The sequence below is a fragment of the Rhinoraja longicauda genome, chromosome 13 (genome assembly GCF_053455715.1).
Source record: "Rhinoraja longicauda isolate Sanriku21f chromosome 13, sRhiLon1.1, whole genome shotgun sequence".
Taxonomy (NCBI): Eukaryota; Metazoa; Chordata; class Chondrichthyes; order Rajiformes; family Arhynchobatidae; genus Rhinoraja; species Rhinoraja longicauda.
Genome location: NC_135965.1, coordinates 8,804,023 through 8,826,924, shown reverse-complemented (window position 1 = coordinate 8,826,924; position 22,902 = coordinate 8,804,023). Strand labels below are relative to the sequence as shown.

The window sequence follows — 22,902 nt, the reverse complement described above, 5'->3', positions numbered from 1 at the left end:
ATTGGGACACTGTTCACTATCTTATTTGATGGCACCAGGAATTGTGGCCCTCTGCAGTATGAAACTGGAATTCCACAATTTTCTGGAGACAGACTTGAACACAAAGGTAGGCACAAAATGCTGGAGTAACTCAGCGGGTCAGGCAGCATCTCAGGAGAGAAGGAATGGGTGACATTTCAGGTCGAGACCCTTCTTCAGACTGATCACAGAGGGGGAGCAGTGAGAGAGCATGTTGCTAAACTCTCATTGAAGAGAGTTGAACACAAAGCTTCACTCTGAGGTGAATGAGCTATTTGGGTGCCACAACTCAGTCAGGTGCCAGCATTCAAGTATAACCACCCATCACCACATTTACAAGATTGTCAACAATTTGTATTTTTTTTAAACTCCAGCTACATCCTCAATGGATATTTTTAAGGCAGAGATGGATAGATTCTTGATTAGTACAGGTGTCAGGGGTTATGGGGAGAAGACAGGAGAATGGGGTCAAGAGGGAACGATAGATCAGCCATGATTGAATGGTGGGATAGGCTTGATGGGCTGAATGGCTTAATTCTGCTCCTATCACTTATGAACTACGCCTGAAATAAATTGGTTCATAGGTTGAGTGGCCACTGTAAATTTCCTCTAGTATGGGATAGTAGAGGAATTAGGTTTACGTGTTGATATGTGGATAATAGTTTCCAGGAAAAACTGCGAGGTTGGAGAATAGAATTGTTCTGTGAGCAGGTTCAGACTCGATGGGATGCATTTTCTCCAATAACAAAATATAAAATACCTAAATAACGAACAGCAAATCAGGGAATTGCAAAAGAAATGACACTCTTCCTGTGCAAAATACAAGAAATCAAAAAGAAAATTTGATTCACACACGGCAAAAGATGGGACCGGTTGCAAATGAGGAGGGGGTCCTCAGTGCTTCAAATGGGGAGTGCCCTTCCCATAGTCCATTAATGGACACTATGCACAGCAGTGCAGTTAGATATTGAGAAATCTTCAGCCTATTGTTCACACTAGATATTCGTACCTGGTCCTTCACAAGAGGGCAGCAGGCAGAGGTGTACAAGAGAACAATGGAAACTGTCAATGGGAATTGGCCAAGTGACCCCTTGAGCCTGATGCACTGCTCAATATGATCACAGTGGATCCACCCTTCTGCACGGCACCACAATCCCTACCGCTTACCCATACTCCCTCACTCCTGTGTCGGTCAATCTCTTCCTTGAACACTGCAGCCCCTCATTTTACTGGGCCACGGGGAGGGAAATGGTGTCCGCTATTGCTGATTGTCCTCTGTGACCAGCTAATCCAAGGGGTGCTTTTGGAAAGTCGGCAAAGATCTTGGAAACCGCCGTACGTGGCAGAAACGGCAGAGAGGCTGAATTCGATAAAATCCTGTTCTCAGCTACAGCTCAATTTAGAGTTGCAGGCATGGAAACGGTGTTCCTCTGTCACTCCCTGCTCCAGGGGAGAGAGGCTGCCTGCCAGCTTTAACATTACAAGACGTGAACGGGGTGTTGAGGCCGAGCGATTGTTTTCATCAGTCATGATGAGGAGAATCCGTTTTGCCCATGATTATCCTTCCCCACCCTCACCTCACCCCTGCCAAGTATGGAGCCTTTCCCTGGGCTCGGGCCTCCATCTGTGGCACCTCTCCACTCCACCTGATCGGATTTCCAATATTCTGCTGGTGGTGGTTAACCATCAGATACACAGTAAATCTCCATTTTGTGAGGTGGTTTAGCTATTTTCCACCCTGGAGTTTTGTAATCCTATAAAATGGCAATGTTTTCTGAAATAGATTGTAAAAATCTGACCTGCCCGATATGAATGGGTGTCACGGTTACAACAGATTTCATCCACTCTCATTTATATCCATTACAAGGTCTGTAATAATGAGGTTAGTGTAGAGGTCCACGCGTTGTGTAAACACACCGTTTAATAATTAACCGATACAGCCACGTCGCCCACGCGCGCATCCCCAAGTTCAAATTCCAACCCCCGCACACAACGGCCCGCCCCCCGGACCCCGCGATTGGTCGGCCCAGATCCCGCCCAGTCCACGCGAGAGACCGAGTCCGACAAACGACGGTTTGAAACCAAAATGGCTCAGACGGCCACATGACCCCCCCCCCCCCGGAATCGGAGTAATGGAGGCGGTTTGGCTGACAAGCGAGGCGGCCTGATCGTGTGTACGCGTCTCCTGTGTTCAGTGTCATGGTTGGCAGAGTTGATGGCGGGTGCGGTCGTGACAGTGGACGCCCTCTGTGGCGGGGTTGTGCCAGCTGCACTGGTTGGTCAATGTCCAAGTGTGCCGGATTAAGACGGTCCACAGAGTCAGTCTCGTACCTGCCGCCCATGTCGATGGCAAAGGTCATGGCACCGTGTTGCAGTACCTGGAAGGTCCCTCAAAAGGCCTTTGCAGTAGTGCACGGTGGGAATCGCGGCAAAGGAAAACGTACTGGCAGTCCTGGAGGGCAGGTGGGATGTACGTGGGGGCAAGTCTGTGGTGGGATGTCAGGACGTCGGGACGGCAGAGAGCGTGCCCACCTTCTCCCGGAGGCATGTCAGTACGGTCGTGGCTGGTTCCTGATGTCCACGTGCCACCGGGATGAAGTCCCCCGGGACCGTAAGCGGGGCGCCCTACACCAGCTCGGCTGAAGAAGTTGCCAGGTCCACCTTTGGGGCAGTGCGTATGTCCAGCAGTACCCACGGCAATTCGTCCATCCAGTCATATCATATCATATCATATATCTACAGCCGGAAACAGGCCTTTTCGGCCCTCCAAGTCCGTGCCGCCCAGTGATCCCACTATCCTACACCCACTAGGGACAATTTTTACATTTACCCAGCCAATTAACCTACATACCTGTACGTCTTTGGAGTGTGGGAGGAAACCGAAGATCTCGGAGAAAACCCACGCAGGTCACGGGGAGAACGTACAAACTCCTTACAGTGCAGCACCCGTAGTCAGGATCGAACCTGAGTCTCCGGCGCTGCATTCGCTGTAAAGCAGCAACTCTACCGCTGCGCTACCGTGCCGCCCTCCGGGCCTGTGAGCCGTGCCTTTAAGGATGCCTTCAGGTGCCGGTGAAAATGTTCCACTAGGCCGTTGGCTTGCGGGTGGGAGGCCGTAGTGTGGTGCAGCTGAGCGCCAAACAGCCGGGCCACTGCTGACCACAACTCGGAGATGAACTGCGCACCTCTGTCGGAGGAGATGTCCACCGGCACACCAAAGCGGGCGATCCAGTGGGCAGTGAGGGCACGTGCACACGTCGCAGCGGAGGTATCCGAGAGCGGGACGGTTTCTGGCCATCTTGTGAATCGGTCCACGGTGGTGAGAAGATGGGTGACACCTCTGGATGGAGGCAGTGTTCCAACGATGTCGACGTGGATGTGGTCGAAACGGCAGGTCGAAATTCTGCAACCGCACCTTGGTGTGACGCTGAACCTTTGAAGTCTGACAGGCGATGCATGCCCTGGCCCAGTTGCCGACCAGTTTGTGCAACCCGTGCCACATGAACTTGGCCGCCATCAGAGCCGTTGTTGCCCGTATGGAAGGGTGAGCCAAACCATGAATCACGTTGAAAATCCGGCGGCGCCAAGCTGCGGGGATGATGGGTCTCGGCTGTCCCGTAGACACGTCGCAAAGGAGCGTGGTGTCAGCGGGCCTGAATCACCCATCCTCCAACAACAGGCCTGAGACGGCGGTGTGGTAGGCTAGCATCTCCTCATCCTCTCGCTGTGCGGCCGCCAGGGCCGTGTGGTCGACACCCGGGGCCAAAACGTGGATGGCATTGATGGCAGTGCGGGACATCGCATCTGCGACCCGGTTGCTCTTGCCCACAATGCCTTTGCCAGCGCCTCTTTAGCGTTGTTGAAAGCGGTCATGGCTGCATCGTCCCAAAGGAGGTCTTGCTACTTGCTACTTGCTACTTGCTTGCCAGGACCTTGAACAGCGGTTGCATGGTCCAGGCGGCCACTGGCATGAAACGGTGATAGAAGTTCACCATGCCGTCAAACTCTTGGAGTCCCCTCACCGTAGAGGGTTGGGGAAACTGGCGAATGGCCTCAACCTTGGTCGGGAGTGGGGCCACACCGTGCCAGTTGATGTAGTGGCCGAGGAAGCTGATGGAAGGGAGGCCAAACTGACACTTAGCAAGGTTATTCGCCAGGCCATGATCGTTGAGCTGCTGGCAGAGGGGCCGGAGGTGTGCACGGTGCCCACTGTGTCCATGAGCCGTTGGAAAGCCTGGGTGGTGTTCTTGAGCCTGAACGGGGTGATGATAGCCGTCTTGGGGATGTTGTTCGGGTGGACTGGAATTTGATGGGTGGCACTTTATTTTGAGGCAATGCCCCATAGACACCTCAGTTTGGGGAAACAGCTGTCAATCCCCCCCAGAATGCCACAGACCAATGGGTGTTGATTCTCATCCCATTTCCAAGCCCACAACCCCAGTACTTTATGTCGTGATGCTTCAAGTGCTCCTTATTAAATGTTTAAAAATGAGCACTTGAAGCGCTGTAACTTCAGCTACCTCCACAAACCCCGCAGGCAGTGTGATCCGGATTGCAACCAGTCTCCCAAAGAAAACATCCTTCCTCACATTCCCTCTAAGTTTATCGCTCCTTACCTTTAACCTACGCTTTCTAGTGACAGGCATCTCTGCTAAAAGGACTTTTTTCTCATTGCCTGCCCTATTCACCCACCTCGTAATTTTATTTTCTGAAGAAGGGTCTCGACCCGAAACGTCACCCATTCCTTCTCTCCTGAGATGCTGCCTGACCTGCTGAGTTACTCCAGCATTTTGTGAATAAATACCTTCGATTTGTACCAGCATCTGCAGTTATTTTCTTATACTATAGTTCCTGTGCTGGATGTTCTTTGCATCTTCTTCCAAAATGGGTGGCACTTTATTTTGAGGCAATGCCCCATAGACACCTCAGTTTGGGGAAACAGCTGTCAATCCCTCCCAGAATCTTACTTTTTAAAGAAGAAGCCCACCTCTCAAACTGCCACAGACCAATGCGTGTTGATTCTCGTCCCATTTCCAAGCCCACAACCCCAGCTCTTTATGTCGTGATGCTTCAAGTGCTCCTTATTAAATGTTTACAAATGAGTACTTGAAGCACCGTAACTTCAGCTACCTCCACAAACCCCGCAGGCAGTGTGATCCAGATTGCAACCAGTCTCCCAAAGAAAACATCCTTCCTCACATTCCCTCTAAGTTTATCGCTTCTTATCTTTAACCTACGCTTTCTAGTGACAGGCATCTCTGCTAAAGGGACTTTTTTCTCATTGCCTGCCCTATTCACCCACCTCGAAATTTTATTTACCTTAATCAGATGACCCAAAGCTCCAAAGAAATCCAATTGATCCAGTCCCCTGATAACTGAAACACTACATTCCAAGTCATATTCAGATAAATCTCCTTTGTAACCCCTCGAACCAAGTCCTTCCGACATCGTGGCAACTGGAACAGCACACAGTACTCCAATCAGAGCCTGACTTGTGATTTATATAGCTGCACCATAATCCCCCTGCTTATCCTCTGAGCCTTGGGCAATAATGGTAGGCGTCATGGATCAAGGGCGTCTTATTGTCATATGTCCCAGACAGAACAATGAAAATCTTACTTGCAGCAGCACCACAGAATATGTAAACATAGCACTCCGTTAACAATAATGGGAAAAATGTTCAGTATATATATACATATACATACACATGAACAAATAAACAATGACGGTGCACAAAGACAAAACCAATGCCCCCAAGTCTATGCAGTTCAGAACTTATTTGAGGTTGTAGTGTTTAATAGCCTAATGGTTGTTGGGCGGACGCTGCTCCTTAACCTGGATTAACGTCCAGATTGTCGGAGTTTTCAGGCTTCTATATCATCTTCCCGATGGCAGGAATGAAATGAATGTGTGGCCAGGCTGGCGTGGGTCTCTGATGATTCTGGCTTCCTTTTTGAGGCAGCAATTCCTGTAAATCCCTTTGATGGTGGGAAGGTCAGTACCCATGATGGACTGGGCAGTGTTCACCACTTTTTATAGTCTTCTTCGTACCTGGGCTTTCAAGTTGCCGAACCAGGCCGTGGTGTAACCAGTCAAGATTCTCTCTCTTGTACACCTATAGAAGTTCAAGAAAGTACTCTCTGACATCCCAGGAGTACTCCCTGACATTATGCATTACGCCATACATAACGAAGTGTCCTTCATTAACCACCTTATTAATCTGTATTGCTTCCTGCAGACATCATTGAACATGTACAATGAGATCCCTCTGTTCTTCACTACCTCCTAAGGGTGCTACCATTCATTCAATATATCCTAGCCTTATTGGATGTCCCAAAATATCTCGCTACATATTTTTCAGGATTAAATTCCACCTGCCATTTATTTTACCCATTTACTAATGGATCAATATTGTTCTGCGTTTGAAGACTATCCTACCAATACTCTCAATACCATCACCAATCTTTATGTCATCTGTGAACTTACTAATCCTATCTCTTGCATTCAGATCCAGGTTGTTAAGATAGAGAAACCATAGCAAGTCCCAGGACCAATCCTTGTGGTACACAACTGGTCTCAGGCTTTGAATCACAAAAAGAATAATCCTCTACTATCACCTGCCTTCGAACAAAAAGTCAAATTTGGATGCAATTTGTCAAGTTGCCCCCATTCTTTTGAACTAATCTTGCATGTAGAATTTATCAAAGGCCTTACTGCAGTTCATGCACAAACTACCAACTGAGCCACACGTATCGACACACTTAGTTGCTGGTCTTGAAAAATTCAATCACATTAATCAGAAGCAACCTCTCGTTAGCAAAACCATATTCATTGATTAACCTGAGGCCTGATTGAGGCCTGATCAACCTCTGCCTTTACAAGTGCAGAAATTTCCTGTCCCTCAGATTTTTTTACAGTAATTTTCCTATAAGCGAGGATTGACCTACCAGCATTTAATTAACTGTCTTATCCTTGCAGCCTTTCTTTCAGATACTGTGCTTGCTGTTCATCGGTCATCTGGCACCTAGATGGAAGGAGAGGTGGTATTTCTGGAATTCACATTGGGCTTTGTTGAAACAGTATCGGAGACTAAAGACCAGAAGAGTGAGACTGGGATTTGGATGGGGAATTAAAATGACAGGTATCTGGAAATTCAAGATCAGGTAGACCAAATGGCTCAACTTACAGGTAGCGGTGGACTCTGCTATTCTCTGCCATGACCAAAGAACAAGGTCTGGTAATGGGGGCCTCTCCTAACACCCCCTTTTAATGTTCAGATACAATGTGCGTGTGGTGCTTTTGCAACATTTAACATTTTTAAACTAGAATTTCCAGCAATTGTTGTATTTTTCATTTGTCGTTTTCATTTATCTTTTAATAGGATAGGTTATTTACCTTCTCATTGATTAGTGGTGTACACATGTGTCAAGCGACCTTTGATTTTCAAGAGGTTGTGGACACTGCTTTTTTGTTTCTTTGACTTCATCAATTATCCTGTTTATTTTTCCAAGTTCACAAGTTTGTTTTTCCCATGGTCAAATGTCTCTGCTCAAACCAGATTGCATTTGGAAAAATGCTGAATAAGTGATATCTGAATTTCTGCCGCTACTTTAGCGGGCTTCCCGATGTTGGAGAGACCACTTGAGGGGTTACTCACAAGTAGTTCAGCTCGGAACATCATCGTTGCTTTCAGATAACATGAAGCTGCTGCTCGTGCTTGTGGTAGGCACTCTGTCCTTCCATCCCTCACATGCAGCTCCCTTCAAAGCCCTCTCCTGCAGTGAGCAGAGGGTGATGAAGGCAGCAGAGCTGGCAGTGGAACACATCAATGCTGACCAGCCACAGGGATACAAGTATGTGCTGAACAAAGTTGAAAATGTCCAGGAAGATAGAGAGGTGAGTATGAAGTGCTGAGCTTAGTTAATTTATTACAGGACTAGGGCAGCACAGGAGTGATGCCACATGGATGTGCCCCAAAAACATTCCCCAAACAGGGAGAGCATTGATGATTTTTTTTATCAGACTGACACCAACATGGTGATGATTGGTCAGCACTGCAACGTTGGGGCATTCCAGAGGCTGGCACTTCTGGCCAACCTTCTGGCCAACCTTCTATAACCCATGAAATGTTCATCTACCATTCCCCTCTTCCAGCAGCTGACAGATCTACTGTGCACTTTCACCCTTTTCTGCCATTTACGGCAGGAATAAAGCTGCTATTTGTTATTGCACATTTTGATCGGGAAATTACTATGACTCTGGTAGGAAGCAGAGAGTGGTGTTGGATGGTACTGCCTCGTGTTAGGAAGAAGTGGGTGAGGTTGTTTTATGGGCTGGAGACCTGTGACTAATGGCGTGCCTCACAGAACAGCGCTGGGCACAATTTGGATGAGAATGTACAAGGCGTGATTGATAAGTTTACAGATGACAATAAAATAAGTGGTATCATAGACGGTGAAGATGGTTATTAAGAATTCCAGCAGGATCTTGAACAGATGGGCAAGTGGACTGAGAACAGCAAATGGAGTTTAATTCAGATAAGTGCAAGTTGTTGCATTTTCTAAAGTTAAACCAGGGCAGGATCTTCGCAGTGAATAGTAAGGCTCTGGGGAATGTTGGAGAACAGAAGGATTTAGGAATGCAAGTACATCTTTCCATGAAAATGGTGTCACAGATAAGTAGGATGATTAAGAAGGCTTTCAGTATATTGGCTTTCATCAGTCAGGGGAATGAGTGTAGAAGTTGGGACATTATGTTGCAGTTGCACAATCTTGGGTGGGGCACACTTGGGATATTGTGTTCATTTTTGGTCATCTTGCTATATGATACGATACGATACGATACGATACGATACGATATGATACGATACGATACGATACGATACGATACGATACGATACGATACGATACGATACGATACGATACGATACGATATGAGGGAAATTGGCCTGCCGACAGTCACAACACACAAGAACTTGAAATTAAAAGTGAAAACAAAAAGAACAAGACAAGTGAATGTTGGCTGGCTGCCGTGTGCGCCGTGCCTTCACCAGAACAAATGAACAGACAAACAAACGAACAGAGACTTATCCCCTGGACAGATGATTCTAAACTAGAGTGCCCCCGCCTCCCCCACACCAGGTCCCCCTTTGTTCTCTCACTGTCCCTCACGGCGATCCCCCCCACGCCGGGTCCCCATTGTTCTTCACGGCAGTCCCCCCGTGCCGGGTGCCCATTGTCTTTCCCTCCCCCTCCCCCACTCATCGACCGCGAGGCCCCACCGAGGCTCCCATCGCCACCACCGCTGAGGCTCCCACCGCTGCCACCGCAGAGGCTTCTTCGGCCCTGACAGGCCTCGCCGCCCGGCTTCTCCGCCGTCCCCTGGAAGGCCTGTGGGGCAAGTCGGGCCTACCGGGGATTGTTCCCGTCTTCGGTCGTCGTTCTGGTCGTCGGTGGCGCGGTTGTTTGGCGGGTGGGCGCGCTATGAGAATAATATAATTAAGCTGGAAAGGATGCAGAGAAGAATCGTGAGGATATTGTCAGAATCGAGGGCCTAAACTAAGGGAGTTGTTGGGCAGGCTAGGACTTTATTTCGTGAAGCGCAGGAGGCTGAAGGTTGATCTTGCAGAGATGTATAAAATCATGAGGCAAATAGAATGGGTGAATGCAAGGGTCTTTTTTCAAGGGTCGAGGAACTGAGAACCAGAGGGCACAGGTTTCAGATGAGAGGGAAAATATTTAATAGGAACATGAGAGGCAACTTCTTCACAGTGGGGATAGTGGGTATATGGAACGAGCTCATTGTTGCTATGGAATATCCATGATGCAGTTATGTGGTGCATGAAAGTGCCAGAATAGGCAGTGAATGGAATCAGCAATTTATTCCTCTTTCGTTAAGCTGAGGTGTGGCAGAAAATGTGCAGGTGAATTAAAGCTGTAGGTTCATACCTAGTTGATGATATCAGAGACAATTAATTTCTTTATTGATTTTAAGTATGCAAATCCACGACAGGAATTTGCAACCTCACTGCAAACACAGATGAGAAGGGACTAAAGATAGACACCAAATGCTGGAGTAACTTCGCGGGTCAGGCAGCATCTCTGGAGAAAATGAATAGGTGACGTTTTGGGTTGAGACCCTTCTTCAGACTGAGATTCAGGGGAGAGGGAAACTCGAGGCATGGAAAGGTACAAAGAACAAACGAATTAAAGGTACGAAAAAGAACGAATCAAAGCCAGCAAGAATGATCAAGGAAAGGTGGAGTCCACAATGGTCCATTGTTGGCTGTGGAAGAGGTGATAATGATTAGATACAAATAGTGAAACTAAGCAGGACTTGTGTGGGGGAGGGATGGAGAGAGAAAGGATGCAAGAAATACTTGTAATTAGAGAAATCATTCTTAGAGAATTCCTACCGCTGGGTTGAGAGCTGCCCAAGCAAAATACGAGGTGTTGTTCCTCTAATTTGCGTTTGGCCTCACTCTGACAGTGGAGGAGGCCCAGGTCAAAAAGGTCAGTATGGGTGTGGGAAGGGACTAATTTTATTTCACTTTACATTTTCATTTGTCTTTCAGAAGCAAGGTACACCTTCTATGTACATTGAATTTGAGATACTGGAAACCAGGTGCCACTCATTGAATCGGAAACCTGTAGGAGGGTGTGCAGTGCCAACCGGTCCCGAAGCTGTACGTTTCTCTTTTGAGTATTTTATACTTTAACAAGTTGACATGCAGTGTCATACATGAAAAAGCTGTCCATTCAGTAAGCATCCATGCCTACAAATTGAATCCGTTAACTCCCAACTGTTATAGTACCTGCCTCAACTACCTCCTCTGGCAACTCATTCCAAACAACCACAACCCTCTGTGTGAAAAAGTCACTCACTTTAACATCAACTGCAGTTGTGGCAAGTGAGGGTTGAAGTTACACTGATGCCACAACAGGTGTAATCTTATTCCCAAAATAAGGCTTTTCAAATTTAGACCATACTGGTCTCAGCGTCACTGAACCAGATTATCTAACATGCATTTGATTATGGAATGATAATTTACTACTTATTAATTTAAAGTCAGATATAATGAAAACTTGCAAAGTAGGAGCAGGATTAGTCCACTTGGCCCCTCAAGCCTGCCCTGCTTCTTGATATGATCCTCGTTGATATATTCGCCTCAACTTCGCCTCAAACCCTCCTTTTAGTTTTTAGTTTTAGTTTTAGAGATACAGTGTGGAAACAGGCCCTTTGGGCCACTGGGTTCCCACCGACCAACGATCCCCGCACATTAACACGATTCTACACACATTAGGGGCAATTTTTGTTTTACATTTACCAAGCCAATTAACCTACATACCTGTACGTCTTTGGAGCGTGGGAGGAAACCGAAGATCTCGGAGAAAACCCACGCAGGTCACGGGGAGAATGTACAAACTCCGTAAAGACAGCACCCGTGGTCGGGATCGAACCCGACTACCACTCTACTATCCTCTGTGCCACTTCCCCGGAAACCCTCAATTACCCGATCTTTCAAAAATGGTTCCAACTGTTTGTTTAGAGCAAAAACTTTGATTGTTTTTCTGCTTCCATATTTTACACTGCACTTCGGCCTTTAAAAATTATGTGCACTATGACAATTAAGTTAGATATAAATAATAATGGACTTCTTTCCTGATAGATTTCTGGTGACTGTAAAATTCAGTTACAAATGAATAGAACAGCCGGATGCATAGAGGTCCAGAGGTACTGGTGCTTGATATCACCAGGTGAGTCAGAGATGTCTGTGATTGCCATCTTTATTCAGCTGTACCAAGAAGGTAGTTCTATTTGACAACTAATGCTTAACCCTGACAGATTCAGTAACAAAATAACTCAGCAACCAATAAGTTACTATTTGCTGGTTATCCCCCTGTTGTATTTTAATAGTTAATTCCACCTCAACAACCCCCAAATAGAGTGGGTGTTATATTGAGTCAAGCAGTCGTTTTTCTTTTTAATGGTGCCTGACATCCCAAAGTAGCTTTTCTCCAGTCTTTATATGTTAAATCTTTGCTTGTTTATTCATTAAGAAGATTGTAGCTGAGGCTATGAGACACCTCTCTCAAGGCCACATACGGCAACATCCTGTGACGATCCTATAACTAACCAAGGATATATGGCACAGAAATAAAACATCTAGCCAGGCATGTGACAAGATGTGATTATTGTGCCTATCATATCCTATTTTATCCACCTCCACCAAAGTAACCTTCTGTTGACTTCTTCATTTAGCTTTCCCTTGAATGAATACGTTCATTCCACTTTTGTCAAATATTTTACCTGGTGGCATATATGTCAATGGTAGTGATTTATGGAGATTGCTGCTGTCACAGTTCATAAAAGTTATTCTAGAATTTTAAATGCAGCACTATTACTGTTTGGTTGTTGTTTATGCGTATGACAATTTATTTTATTTTATTTTATTTTATTTTATTTTATTTTATTTTATTTTATTTTATTTTATTTTATTTTATTTTATTTTATTTTATTTTATTTTATTTTATTTTATAAACGCACACTGAACTTTTTTTTTCTCATTTATTATATTATTTACAGTGTACTATGTTTACATATTCTGTTGTGCTTCTGCAAGTAAGAATTTAATTGTTCTACCTGGGACATATGACAATAAAACACTCTTGACTCTTGAAGTACTGTCGTCTCTACATTTTACTGTCATCTTTAATGTAGTCTAGTAGATATTATTTGTTACTAACTACTGAAGAATAGAGTCACAGTCATAGATTCATAGAGGTATAAAACATGGAAGCAGGCCCTTTCACCCATCTTCTCCATGCCCAATTAAGCTAGTTCCACTTGCATGTGCCTGGTCCATATCTCTCCAAACCTTTCCTATCCTTTGTGTGCAAAATTTGCCCCTGAGGTCTATTTTAAATAGTATAAATATTAGATATTGTCTTTGTAAAAAAAGAATAATTAGCATCTGCCTGTTAAGAAGCATCACTGATCAAAAGATTTATTTTTAGACTAGTGTTTCCATAATTTACCCGAAGAAAATATTGTGTGACGTTAAAGACTGCAGCTGCTGAAAACTTGAGTGAAAATGACTGCTGAATGAACACAGCGGGTCAGCCAGCATCTGTGAAAGGAAGTAGATAGACAATGTTTCAGATTGGGACCCTTCTTCAGATCTTTCTTTTGTCCAAATCCCCCCACAGATGCGGTCTGACCAAATGAGTTTCTCCTGTACTTTGTTTATTCATTCCAGAAAATATTACTATGAATATAATTGACAGGGCTTATATGGATCGGCTGGGCTTATATTCACTGGAATTTAGAAGGATGAGAGGGGATCTTATAGATACAATTTTAAATTCTTAAGGGATTGGACAGGCTAGATGCAGGAAAAATGTTTCCCATGTTGGGGGAGTCCAGAACCAGGGGTTACAGTTTAAGAATAAGGGGTCGGCCATTTAGGACTGAGATGAGGAAAAGCTTTTTCACCCAGAGAATTGTGAATCTGTGGGATTCTCTGTCACAGAAGGCAGTGGAGGCCAATTCACTGGATGTTTTCAAGAGAGAGTTAGATTTAGCTCTTAGGGCTAAAGGAATCATGGGATATGGGGAGAAAGCAGGAACAGGGTACTGATTTTGGATGATCAGCCATGATCATATTGAATGGCGGTGCTGGCTCGAAGCGCCGAATGGCCTACCCCTGAACCTATTTTCTATGTTTCTATGTTTCTGTAAAGGTAAAACAAAAGCTTGCTGCATTTTGTGCTCTCACTACAGACTCTGATGACATGGTTCTGAGCCGGTGCCCTTCCTGCCCACATCGTATTGCTCTAAATCATTCAGATGCCAACCATGCTGTTACAGCAGCGCTGAAAAAATACAACCGACACAGCAACAGGACAAATTATTTTGCAGTAAAAAAAATAACTAAAGCTTCCTCCCAGGTTAGTTTGATGTCAACATTTGCTGGCGTGGGTTCAGTGAAAAAATAAAAGAAATCTGAAGGAATATGGGAAAAGAAGTAGGGAAATGGAAATGGAAAGAATTACTAGACTCCATATAGATTTCAGATGCCCCCCACCCAGCTCACAATAACCCTTCGTTGTATTTAAATAGCAACCCGTTAAGATCATCATCCAACTTCAGGTCAGCTTGTACAGTTAGAAATGTAGCATCTAACAGATCCAACAGATCTGATCCAATTCTGGCACAGCAGAGTAGCCAGAACAAAAACTATGCATTGTCCCACCTGCCACAAGGGGAATGGTGATTGCTGTCATGGTGTTGGTAGCACTTTGTATAAATATCAGAATATACACCTGTGAAAATTACAAATAGGTATGTACAATTAAACTTGCTGCTGGCATTTATTTAGACTTTTTAAAACTTTTGCCAGGAAGCGAGTGGGCAAGATCATCTCTGACCCCTCTCACCCTGGCCACAAAATCTTTGAAACACTTCCCTCTGGAAGGCGACTCCGGACTGTCAAAGCAGCCACAGCCGGACATAAAAACAGCTTTCTTCCCACGAATAGTAGTTCTAATCAACAACCAGAGTCTGTAGTATCTTTTTTGCTCGGGTTTATTTTCACCCACATGTTTAAACCGTAATATTGTATCCTTATTGTTTTGATGTGTTTATGCTTTATTCTTAATTGTTAACTGTATGTTTGTGTTGTCATTTGTGAGCGGAGCACCAAGGCACATTCCTTGTATATGCACATATATGGCCAATAAACATTCATGTTTCCAAAATGATTGATGTAATAATTTGATTTGGTTATTCCACTGTTATTTATGGCTGAATAAATGTTGACCTGTGTTTTTATTCAGATGCTTGCCGGGAAAAAAATATTTGTTGAATTTATCATCCAGGGAACTGCATGTACTAAAACCTCCCGTCATCCAAATTGTCCAGTGAATGAAGGAACGTTTGCATCTCGTGTAAGTATTGGTTCCATATAAACCTGCAATTCAATATTTCCCAAATTTCCTGTGTGTATTTGTGAAGGAAACATTATCTTTAAGTGTAATGTTGAGAATATAAATCTTAAAATCACACAATATAAACCAGAGAATATGATAAGGGAAGCAATGGTTGCATTTTTTGCTAAGTATTTCCTGTCACTTGTTTTTGCTTTGTAGACCAAAGGTTTCTGCACTGCCTCTGTCTTTAAACCCATTTCTGGCCAAGAGAAGGTTGAAGTGAATTGTGAACTCTACGGACCAAAGGTAATCTGTCGCTGAGGTACATCATTAAACATCGGAAGAGGGACTTCAAAATGCTTGACAATTATTTCTATCTCTGTAATCCATCATCCCTGTCTCTGTGGCTCTAAGCTTCCTCTAGCTCTCCCACCCCCTGGGATATCTGTCCTGTCATAAATCTGACTTGCTCATCTCACTTAATTGTTGCACACATGGCAGACACACATTCAGCTGCCAAGGCCCTAATTCTGGAATCCACTCCTCAACTTCCCTGCTTCTCTACCCCTCATTCCCTCTTTGAATTCACTCTGCTTCTATGACCGTTGTTTTTGTTACTGCCCTAATGACTCCACATATGCACAGTGTCAGTTTTTGTTATTACAAATGCCCCTGAAATGAGTCTTGAGTGTTATTTTCTAGACGGGAGGCATTAGAAAAAACAAGTTGTCATTGGGATTGAGTTTCAAGGATCAGACGAAGGATGATTAGGAAAACCATTTTTGAAATAACTGACATGCTTTGAGTCACAAGAGACTGAGAGTGCTGGAATCTGTTTGTTGTGGCATGTTTCGTGTGTTTATTGAAGGATAGAAACTTCCACTAACCATTCCAAAGGGACATGCCATGTTCCAGGGGTGGGCCTCGGGAAAATATATATCTCTGTACATGGACGGAACATTGCCAGCATTACTGCATGCACTGGCAATAAACAGGAGAGAACAGTCAGGTATCTGGCAGAGAAGAAGGCTAATACAACCCAGTAGGACACTTTAATTCTCCTTCCCATTCCCACACAGACCTTTCTGGCCTCCGTCTCCTCCATTGTCAGAGTGAGGCTAAATGGAAATTGGATGAACAGCATCTCATATTTTGCTTGGGCAGCTTACAGCCCAGTGGTAGGATATTGATTTCTCTCACTTTAGGTAGCCCCAGCATTTCCTCTCTCTCTATCCCTCCCCCACCCAGGTCACACTGGCTTCTCATTTTCACCCTACAAACAGCTAACAATGGCCTGTTTCCTTTATCATCGTTACTTTTTTGCATATCTTTCATTCATTGTTCTTTATCTCTCCACATCAACATCTATATCTTTCATTTCCCTTATCCCGAACCAGTCTGAAGAAGGGTCTCAACCCAAAATGTCATTCATTCCTCCTTTCCAGAGATGCTACCTGTCCTGCTGAGTTACTTGAGCTTTTTGTGTCTATCCAGCATTTTGTGTCTACAGTATCTAAGGCTAATCAGCTGTTCAGCTTGTCTCTGTTCTCCCTGTTGATGGAATTAATCAGTATGTGTGACTTCACAATTTTAATGGCACCTTTACATAAAAATAATATGTCTTTCCAATTCATTTTGTTCTCTGTTTTAACTTAATTCCCTATGGCCTTTAGTTCTCTTGCCTTCTCTTGCCTGCTTGCCTGTAGCATCCATTACTCTAACCAAGCAGCATTGGCATTTGGCTTGTCCAAAGACCATTGTCTCCTGCATCAAATAAACCAGGGAAGAACTGAGATCTGGCACAAGGGTAGGTGATTATCTGGATTTAGTACCCTTCATGGGTTTCCCCTTCAGTCAAGGCACCTTTGTTCATGCTGTAGCCAATTTTGAGAAGTCACCAAACAGCAGTCTCAGCAAGGAGGCCATTCAGCCCCATTTAATCAATGTTAGGCTTTGGTAGAGCAATCCCTTCAGCACAACAATCAAGCTCTTCACTTCTAACTGCAAATTATTATTTCCCAAGTTCTCACTGTGCCTATGCGATGTGCCTTTTGAACTTTCTGAATAATTCTGTTTTGCCTCATATTTGCTTTTTATTCCTTGGCATTAATTTTAAATCCATTCCTCCACTCTTTGAACCATCCAATAATGGGAATGGGTTTGCTTTATTTGTTCCCTATATTCCAGTCATCCAGCTCCATCAAATCTCTGATATCCTTCTTTGTTCCAAGGAGAACAACTCTAGCTTTTCCAGTCTAACTTTGTTGCTGATATGTTTAATTTCTGGACTCTGGTAATTCCCTGGTAAATATCCAGTCAGGTTTAGTTTAATTTAGAGACACTTTATCATCCTACACACTATGGACAATTTATGGAAGACAATTAACCTACAAACGTGCCTGTCTTTGGAGTGTGGGAGGAATCCGAAGCACCCAGAGAAAACCCATGCAGGTCACAGAGAGAACGTGCAAACTCCGTACAGACAGCACCCACAGTTAGGATCAAACCTGGGTCTCTGGCGCTGTAAGGCACCAACTCTACCGCTTCGCCACCGGTGGCACAGCGGTAGAGTTGGTGCCTTACAGCGCCAGAGACCCAGGTTTGATCCTAATAGCTGATAGATTACAATTTGTCACTGCTTTGCTTCTATCAGTGCTGATAGATTTGTCCGCAATACACAAAGTAGATGACTTAATCTTTTGTATTGTTGAAGGTGGTCGTCAGCTCAGCTAGGAATAGAGTAGCGAGCTGTATCCAACAAAGACTTGGACAAAAAGGAGAAGGAAAAAGAAATAAGAGGCAATCCAAACCTAAGAAGAAACCTGGTAGAATACAGGCAAGCCCAAACAGCGGAACTCGCAGGAGAATTGAATCCTCGGAGGAAGTGCAGGGTGCACTGGGCTTCACTATTGGCACAGGCAGTAGAAATGACTACCCACAACTGCCTGCACCTCGTAGGAACTGTCCGGGGAGAGCCAGGTACTTTGGAAGAACCGCTGTGCCTATGTGATGTGCCTCTGAAATAAAAACAGAGAGAAGCTTCACAGCAGACCAACATTCTGTTCTTTTCTTTAATATTTTCTTTAATATTAGGAATTATTGATTGCGAATTGCACAGACCTGAAACATATTTGAAGAAGAAAACCAGAAAAGAAATGTATAATTGATTTACTTTAAAAGAAAATAAAAGCCTGAAATGAATGTGACGTTTTAGAAAAAAATTAATGCACTACACTTTGATCAATGGCATTATTCAATATACTCTCACTCTCATGATGGCACTTCTAGTTACAATACATTTTCTGTCATTTAAACCCCTTGAGCTAGTAAGTTGCTATTTGCTCTTTTCTGTTTATTCTCTTCATGAAATGTTTAACTGTATTACTAACAGTACAAAGTGTATCTTTAACTTTTAGTTGTTTTGGTCAGCAAATTTAGTCACATCAGCACATTGAAAAACTTTAACATTGCAATGCTTTGTTTGTTCTTTGTTCTGTAACAACATTTATCTTGGGATCCAATGTACTATACAAAGTTTGTTGAGTGATATCTAATGCGAGTCTCCTCAGTCTAAGCTCCCTAATTCCATCAAACAATTCTTTCTACCAACTTGCCCCAATCGTTCCCCTGTTCATTCCTTAATCTTCCTTATTCCAAAGAAAGCAAAGCAAATTGTTTAGATGGTTCTTTGGATCTCTTCATAGTCCAGCAACAATAACATGTCTCAGCTACACAGCCTCTACTGCCCCAGACCTTCGTCTACCGTGTACTTCCATAAATGTGGAAGTGAAAATCACTCCTTGACAAGAGGAATAATAATCCAAGGCTGGTTATAATAATCCAGCTGTAATCTTACTGGATTTTTGATCCAATTTAATATTAAATTTCAGCTTTTATGTCTTGATGTAAAACTTACTTCAATTAATAGGGCTGCATTTAGTCATTTAGATTTTGAGATTTTAAATGATAGGGTTTGCTGTTCTTTATGCTCACAGTTGCCCACAGTCATAGAATCGTAGAGTGATACAGTAATGTGGAAACAGGCCCTTCGGCTCAACTTGCCCACACAGACCAACATGTCACAGCTACACTCGTCCCACCTGCCTGCGCTTGGTCCATATCCCTCCAAGCTCGTCCTATCCATGTACCTGTCTAACTGTTTCTTAAACGTTGATCAACTTGTGAGCTTTTGTGTAGCAGAAATGGCCTCAAGAGTTCACTGTGAAAGTGGAGGGTGCAGCCCCGATGTGGGCTGTGCACTCTGTGCAAGCAGGTAAAGCAACATTGCGACTCTTCAACCAGTCAATGTGAAGATTCCTTGCTGAAGCATACCACCCCAAAGCTTCCATAACAACTGACATGAGGCTCACTGGCTTATACTGTAATTGCCTAGATTACTTCTACTTCTCTTCTTAAACAAAGGAACAATATTGACGACTCGCTAGTCCGTTGGAACTTCGCCTGTGGCTAGCAAAGTTGCAAAGATTTTCATTCAGACTCTTCCTCTCTTTTCTTGCCTCTCATAATAACCTGTGATAGAGTTCCTCAGACCCTGGGGATTTATCCACCTTAATGCCCAAACACCTCCTCCTTCTTTATCCAAAACTGCCCTAGTATTCCCCACACTGATCCCACTGTCCTCCAAGTCCTTCTCCTTGCTGAATACCGATGCAAAGTACTGATTTAGTATCTTCTCTACATCCTTTGACTCCAAGTAAAAACTCATTCCTTTACCCATGACTGGTTCTTGCTTGCTGCCATCTTGTTTTTAATGAGCATATAAAACATTGTGACCAGTGACATTTCTTGACCTCTTTTAGCCCTTCTAATTGTCCGCTTGAGTTATTTCCTGCTTGCTTTATGTTCCGCAAAGCATGTCTGGATCCCTCTGCTCTACTATACTCCCCAGTATCCTATCACTGTGACTTTGGCTTGACTTCCCAAACTGCAATGCCTCGCACTTATCTGCATTAGACTCCATTAGCCAATTCTCAATGCACAAGTCCAGCTGATCAATATCCCGCTGTAATTTTGATGACCATATTCACTTTTACAATACCACCCACTTTAGTGTCATCTGCAAACAATAATTAATTGAACTTCAATTAATGTGGACTGACCCAATAACAACAGCACCCAATTTACTCTCCCTGCTGTAGATCCTGCTGGAATCTTTGATAATCCTCTTCACTGTCTATGATACCACCTACTTTGGTGTCATCTGCAAACTTACTAGTAAATTGGACTTGAATCGATGTGGACTTACTCAAAAACAAAACTCCCGATTTACTCTCTCTTGCTCCTGCCTAATAAGTGCAATCTGCCTTATCCCAAAGGCCAAACTATCCTTATTCATAATCATCTTAAAGCTTGGGGAGGTGTGACTACTGTTCCCAAAACACTTTTCTATTGAAACACTGATCACCTGGCCAGGATAATTTCTCAGTACAGAGTTCAGTATGGCCATCCTCGAGTCGGTCTATCTTATCTGTGTGTCTCCATCTCCCCTAACTCTGAAGAAGGGTCTCGACCCAAAACGTCACTCATTACTTCTATCCAGAGATGCTCCTGTCCATCTGAGTTACTCTAGCATTTTGTGTCTATCAAGTCAACTTTATTTGTCACATACATATACAAGATGTGCAGTGAAATGAAACGCCTGCGGATTGTGCTAAAACTACAAAACAGAATAGAATTTATTTATTTTTTAACACAAAAAATAAATTAATACAGTAAATTAAATGAGTCCCTGGTGATATGAGAGTTAACAGTCCTGATGGCCTGTGGGAAGAAACTCCGTCTCATCCTCTCTGTTTGCCTGACCGTAGCAGCTGGAACAGTCCGTTGCTGGGGTGGTGCAAACCAATATCTGCAGTTCCTTCCTACACATTCCATCTGCATTCTGTTTCGGGAAACCGTCTTGGATACTCCTGACAAATGTTGCCCCATCTAAGGCTTTTTTTCTCAGTAAGCCCCAGTTAATATTGGCAAAGTTAAAGTCGCCCACTAATGTTAGAGTCGACAGTTCTATTGCTTTTGTGTCTTTCAGTAATCTGTCAACATAACAGTTCCTCCATCTCCCACTGGCTACTGGGAGGCCTATTGTACAATCCCATTGGAATGATCGCACCTTTCTTATTTTGAGCTCTCCCCATATTGCTGAGGAACCCTCCAGTGTGTGCTCTCTGAGTGCCACCGTGATGTTCCTCCTGAGTAGTAGAGCAACTCCTCCATCTCTTTTACCTCCGACTCTGTGTCGTGTTCGATAAATCACCGGATTCAGACAATAGAGTTTGTACCACAAAGTATTTGATTACACTAGCTAATAAGGCATGTAGACTCCTGTCTCCACGTTCACACTCGCCAACCCCGAGCACACAGCAAAGAGCGCCCCCGGGTGGTGACCTGATGTTGATCTCCTGGCACTGTTCGCGATGCGGTCCGAGGCTGGGGTTCTCTCCTGCTACGGGAGGGCGCCCAACACGGTACTTTATGGTGTTTTGCGTCCAACCAGGCCATACCACACTTAGCCGGTTGTGCGCACTGTTTCCGCAAGACTTGCGTTAGGGGACGTAGGTGGTCCGCCCAGTTATTGCAGTGTTTTGCTCAGCAAACCCGGACATAACCAGAATTGCTTGGGAACATGTTCCAAAACATCTACTTGTTTTCGAAGGGTCTGGAATGCTGTGCTGTTAATTCACCAAACCCTGAGTACACTCTTTGCTGTGCGCTCGGGGTTTGAGAGTGTGAACGCGGATATGTGAGTCTACGTGCCTTATTAGCTAGTGTAATAAAATACTTTGTGGTACAATCTCTATTGTCTGAATCCGGTGATTTATCGAACTCAATTTTAGCTGACATGGTCAATTTGACCTGTACAATACATTCTGTCACCTCCAACAATTTGAAACCCTCGAAGGTTGAGCTGCCAGTTCTGTCTCCTCGCAACCAACTCTGTAAAAAGGCCACAACATCTTAGTTCCAAGTACTGATCCAGGCTCTAAATTCATCTGCTTTACCCGCTACAGTCCCTGTGCTGAAATAAACATTTCAGCCCATCAGTTCACCATATTTCTTCATCTCTCCCTGTCTGTCTGACACAAAACCTGGGAGTGACTCAACGGGTCAGGCAGCATGTTCTGGAGAACATGGATAGGTGACGTTTTGGGTCAGGACATTTCTTCAGACTGATTGTAGTGGGGGGATGGAGGAAAGCTGGAAGATAGGAGGGGCATGACAAAGCCTGGCCAGTAATAAAAAGATACAGGTGAGGGCCATTTTTCAAAGGTAGAGGGTGGACAAAGGCTAGAGATGAAAAACAGAAGGCAAAAGGAGTGAAGAGTTTCAAATAGTGAAACTGGAGGAAGGAATGTAGGTGGAAGGGGGAGGGGAAGGGGAAATATAGGTGCTAGTTGGACGCAGGGGAGAGAGGGGAGAGGAATAAAGGGGAGGGAAGAAGTGGAGTTCTGATAGTTACCTAATATTGGAGAATTTAATGTGCATACCGTTGGGTTGTACACTACTCAAGCGGAATATAAGGTGCTGTTCCTCCAGCTTGCACGTGGCCTCACTCTGGCAATGGAGGAGGCCCAGGACAGAAAGGCCAGTATGGGACTGGGAAGGGGAGTTAAAATAGTTGACGACCGGGAGATCTAGTCGACTTTGGTTGACCAAGTGCAAGTGTTTGGCGAAACAGTCAAAAGGTGATGTTTGGTCTTGCTAATGTACGTGAGGACACATCAGAATTCCAGATGCAGTTAAGTGGGGGCATGGGGTGGGGGAGGGGGGGGGGGGCAAGAGCAGAACTACGGGACACAGAGAAGACATAGGTGAGGGAGCCTTCTATGACAGCAGCGGGGAAACCACGTTTACCAAAGAAAGAGGACATCTCAGTTGTCTTGGAATTGAAAGCATCATCTTGAGGGCAGACACAGTGGGGACAGAGAAATAGAAT

The 22,902-nt window shown here is 44.4% G+C and overlaps 1 protein-coding gene across 1 annotated transcript; it reads left to right on the top strand.

Moving 5' to 3' along the window:
• Positions 1-7,530: 7,530 nt before the first annotated feature.
• Positions 7,531-18,149, top strand: LOC144599134 (fetuin-B-like). Its single transcript, XM_078409865.1, has 7 exons — positions 7,531-7,914; positions 10,592-10,702; positions 11,687-11,774; positions 13,801-13,967; positions 14,856-14,966; positions 15,168-15,254; positions 17,662-18,149. The coding sequence occupies exons 1-7, from the start codon at positions 7,717-7,719 to the stop codon at positions 17,956-17,958; spliced, it is 1,059 nt and encodes a 352-aa protein (XP_078265991.1). The 5' UTR covers positions 7,531-7,716; the 3' UTR covers positions 17,959-18,149.
• Positions 18,150-22,902: the final 4,753 nt, after the last annotated feature.

Coding starts and splice junctions, on each gene's coding strand:
- LOC144599134 (XM_078409865.1), top strand. CDS start 7,717: ATGAAGCTGCTGCTCGTGCTTGTGGTAGGCACTCTGTCCTTCCATCCC. Junction 7,915..10,591: donor ATGTCCAGGAAGATAGAGAG/GTGAGTATGAAG, acceptor TTTGTCTTTCAG/AAGCAAGGTACACCTTCTAT. Junction 11,775..13,800: donor CTGGTGCTTGATATCACCAG/GTGAGTCAGAGA, acceptor CTCTCACTACAG/ACTCTGATGACATGGTTCTG.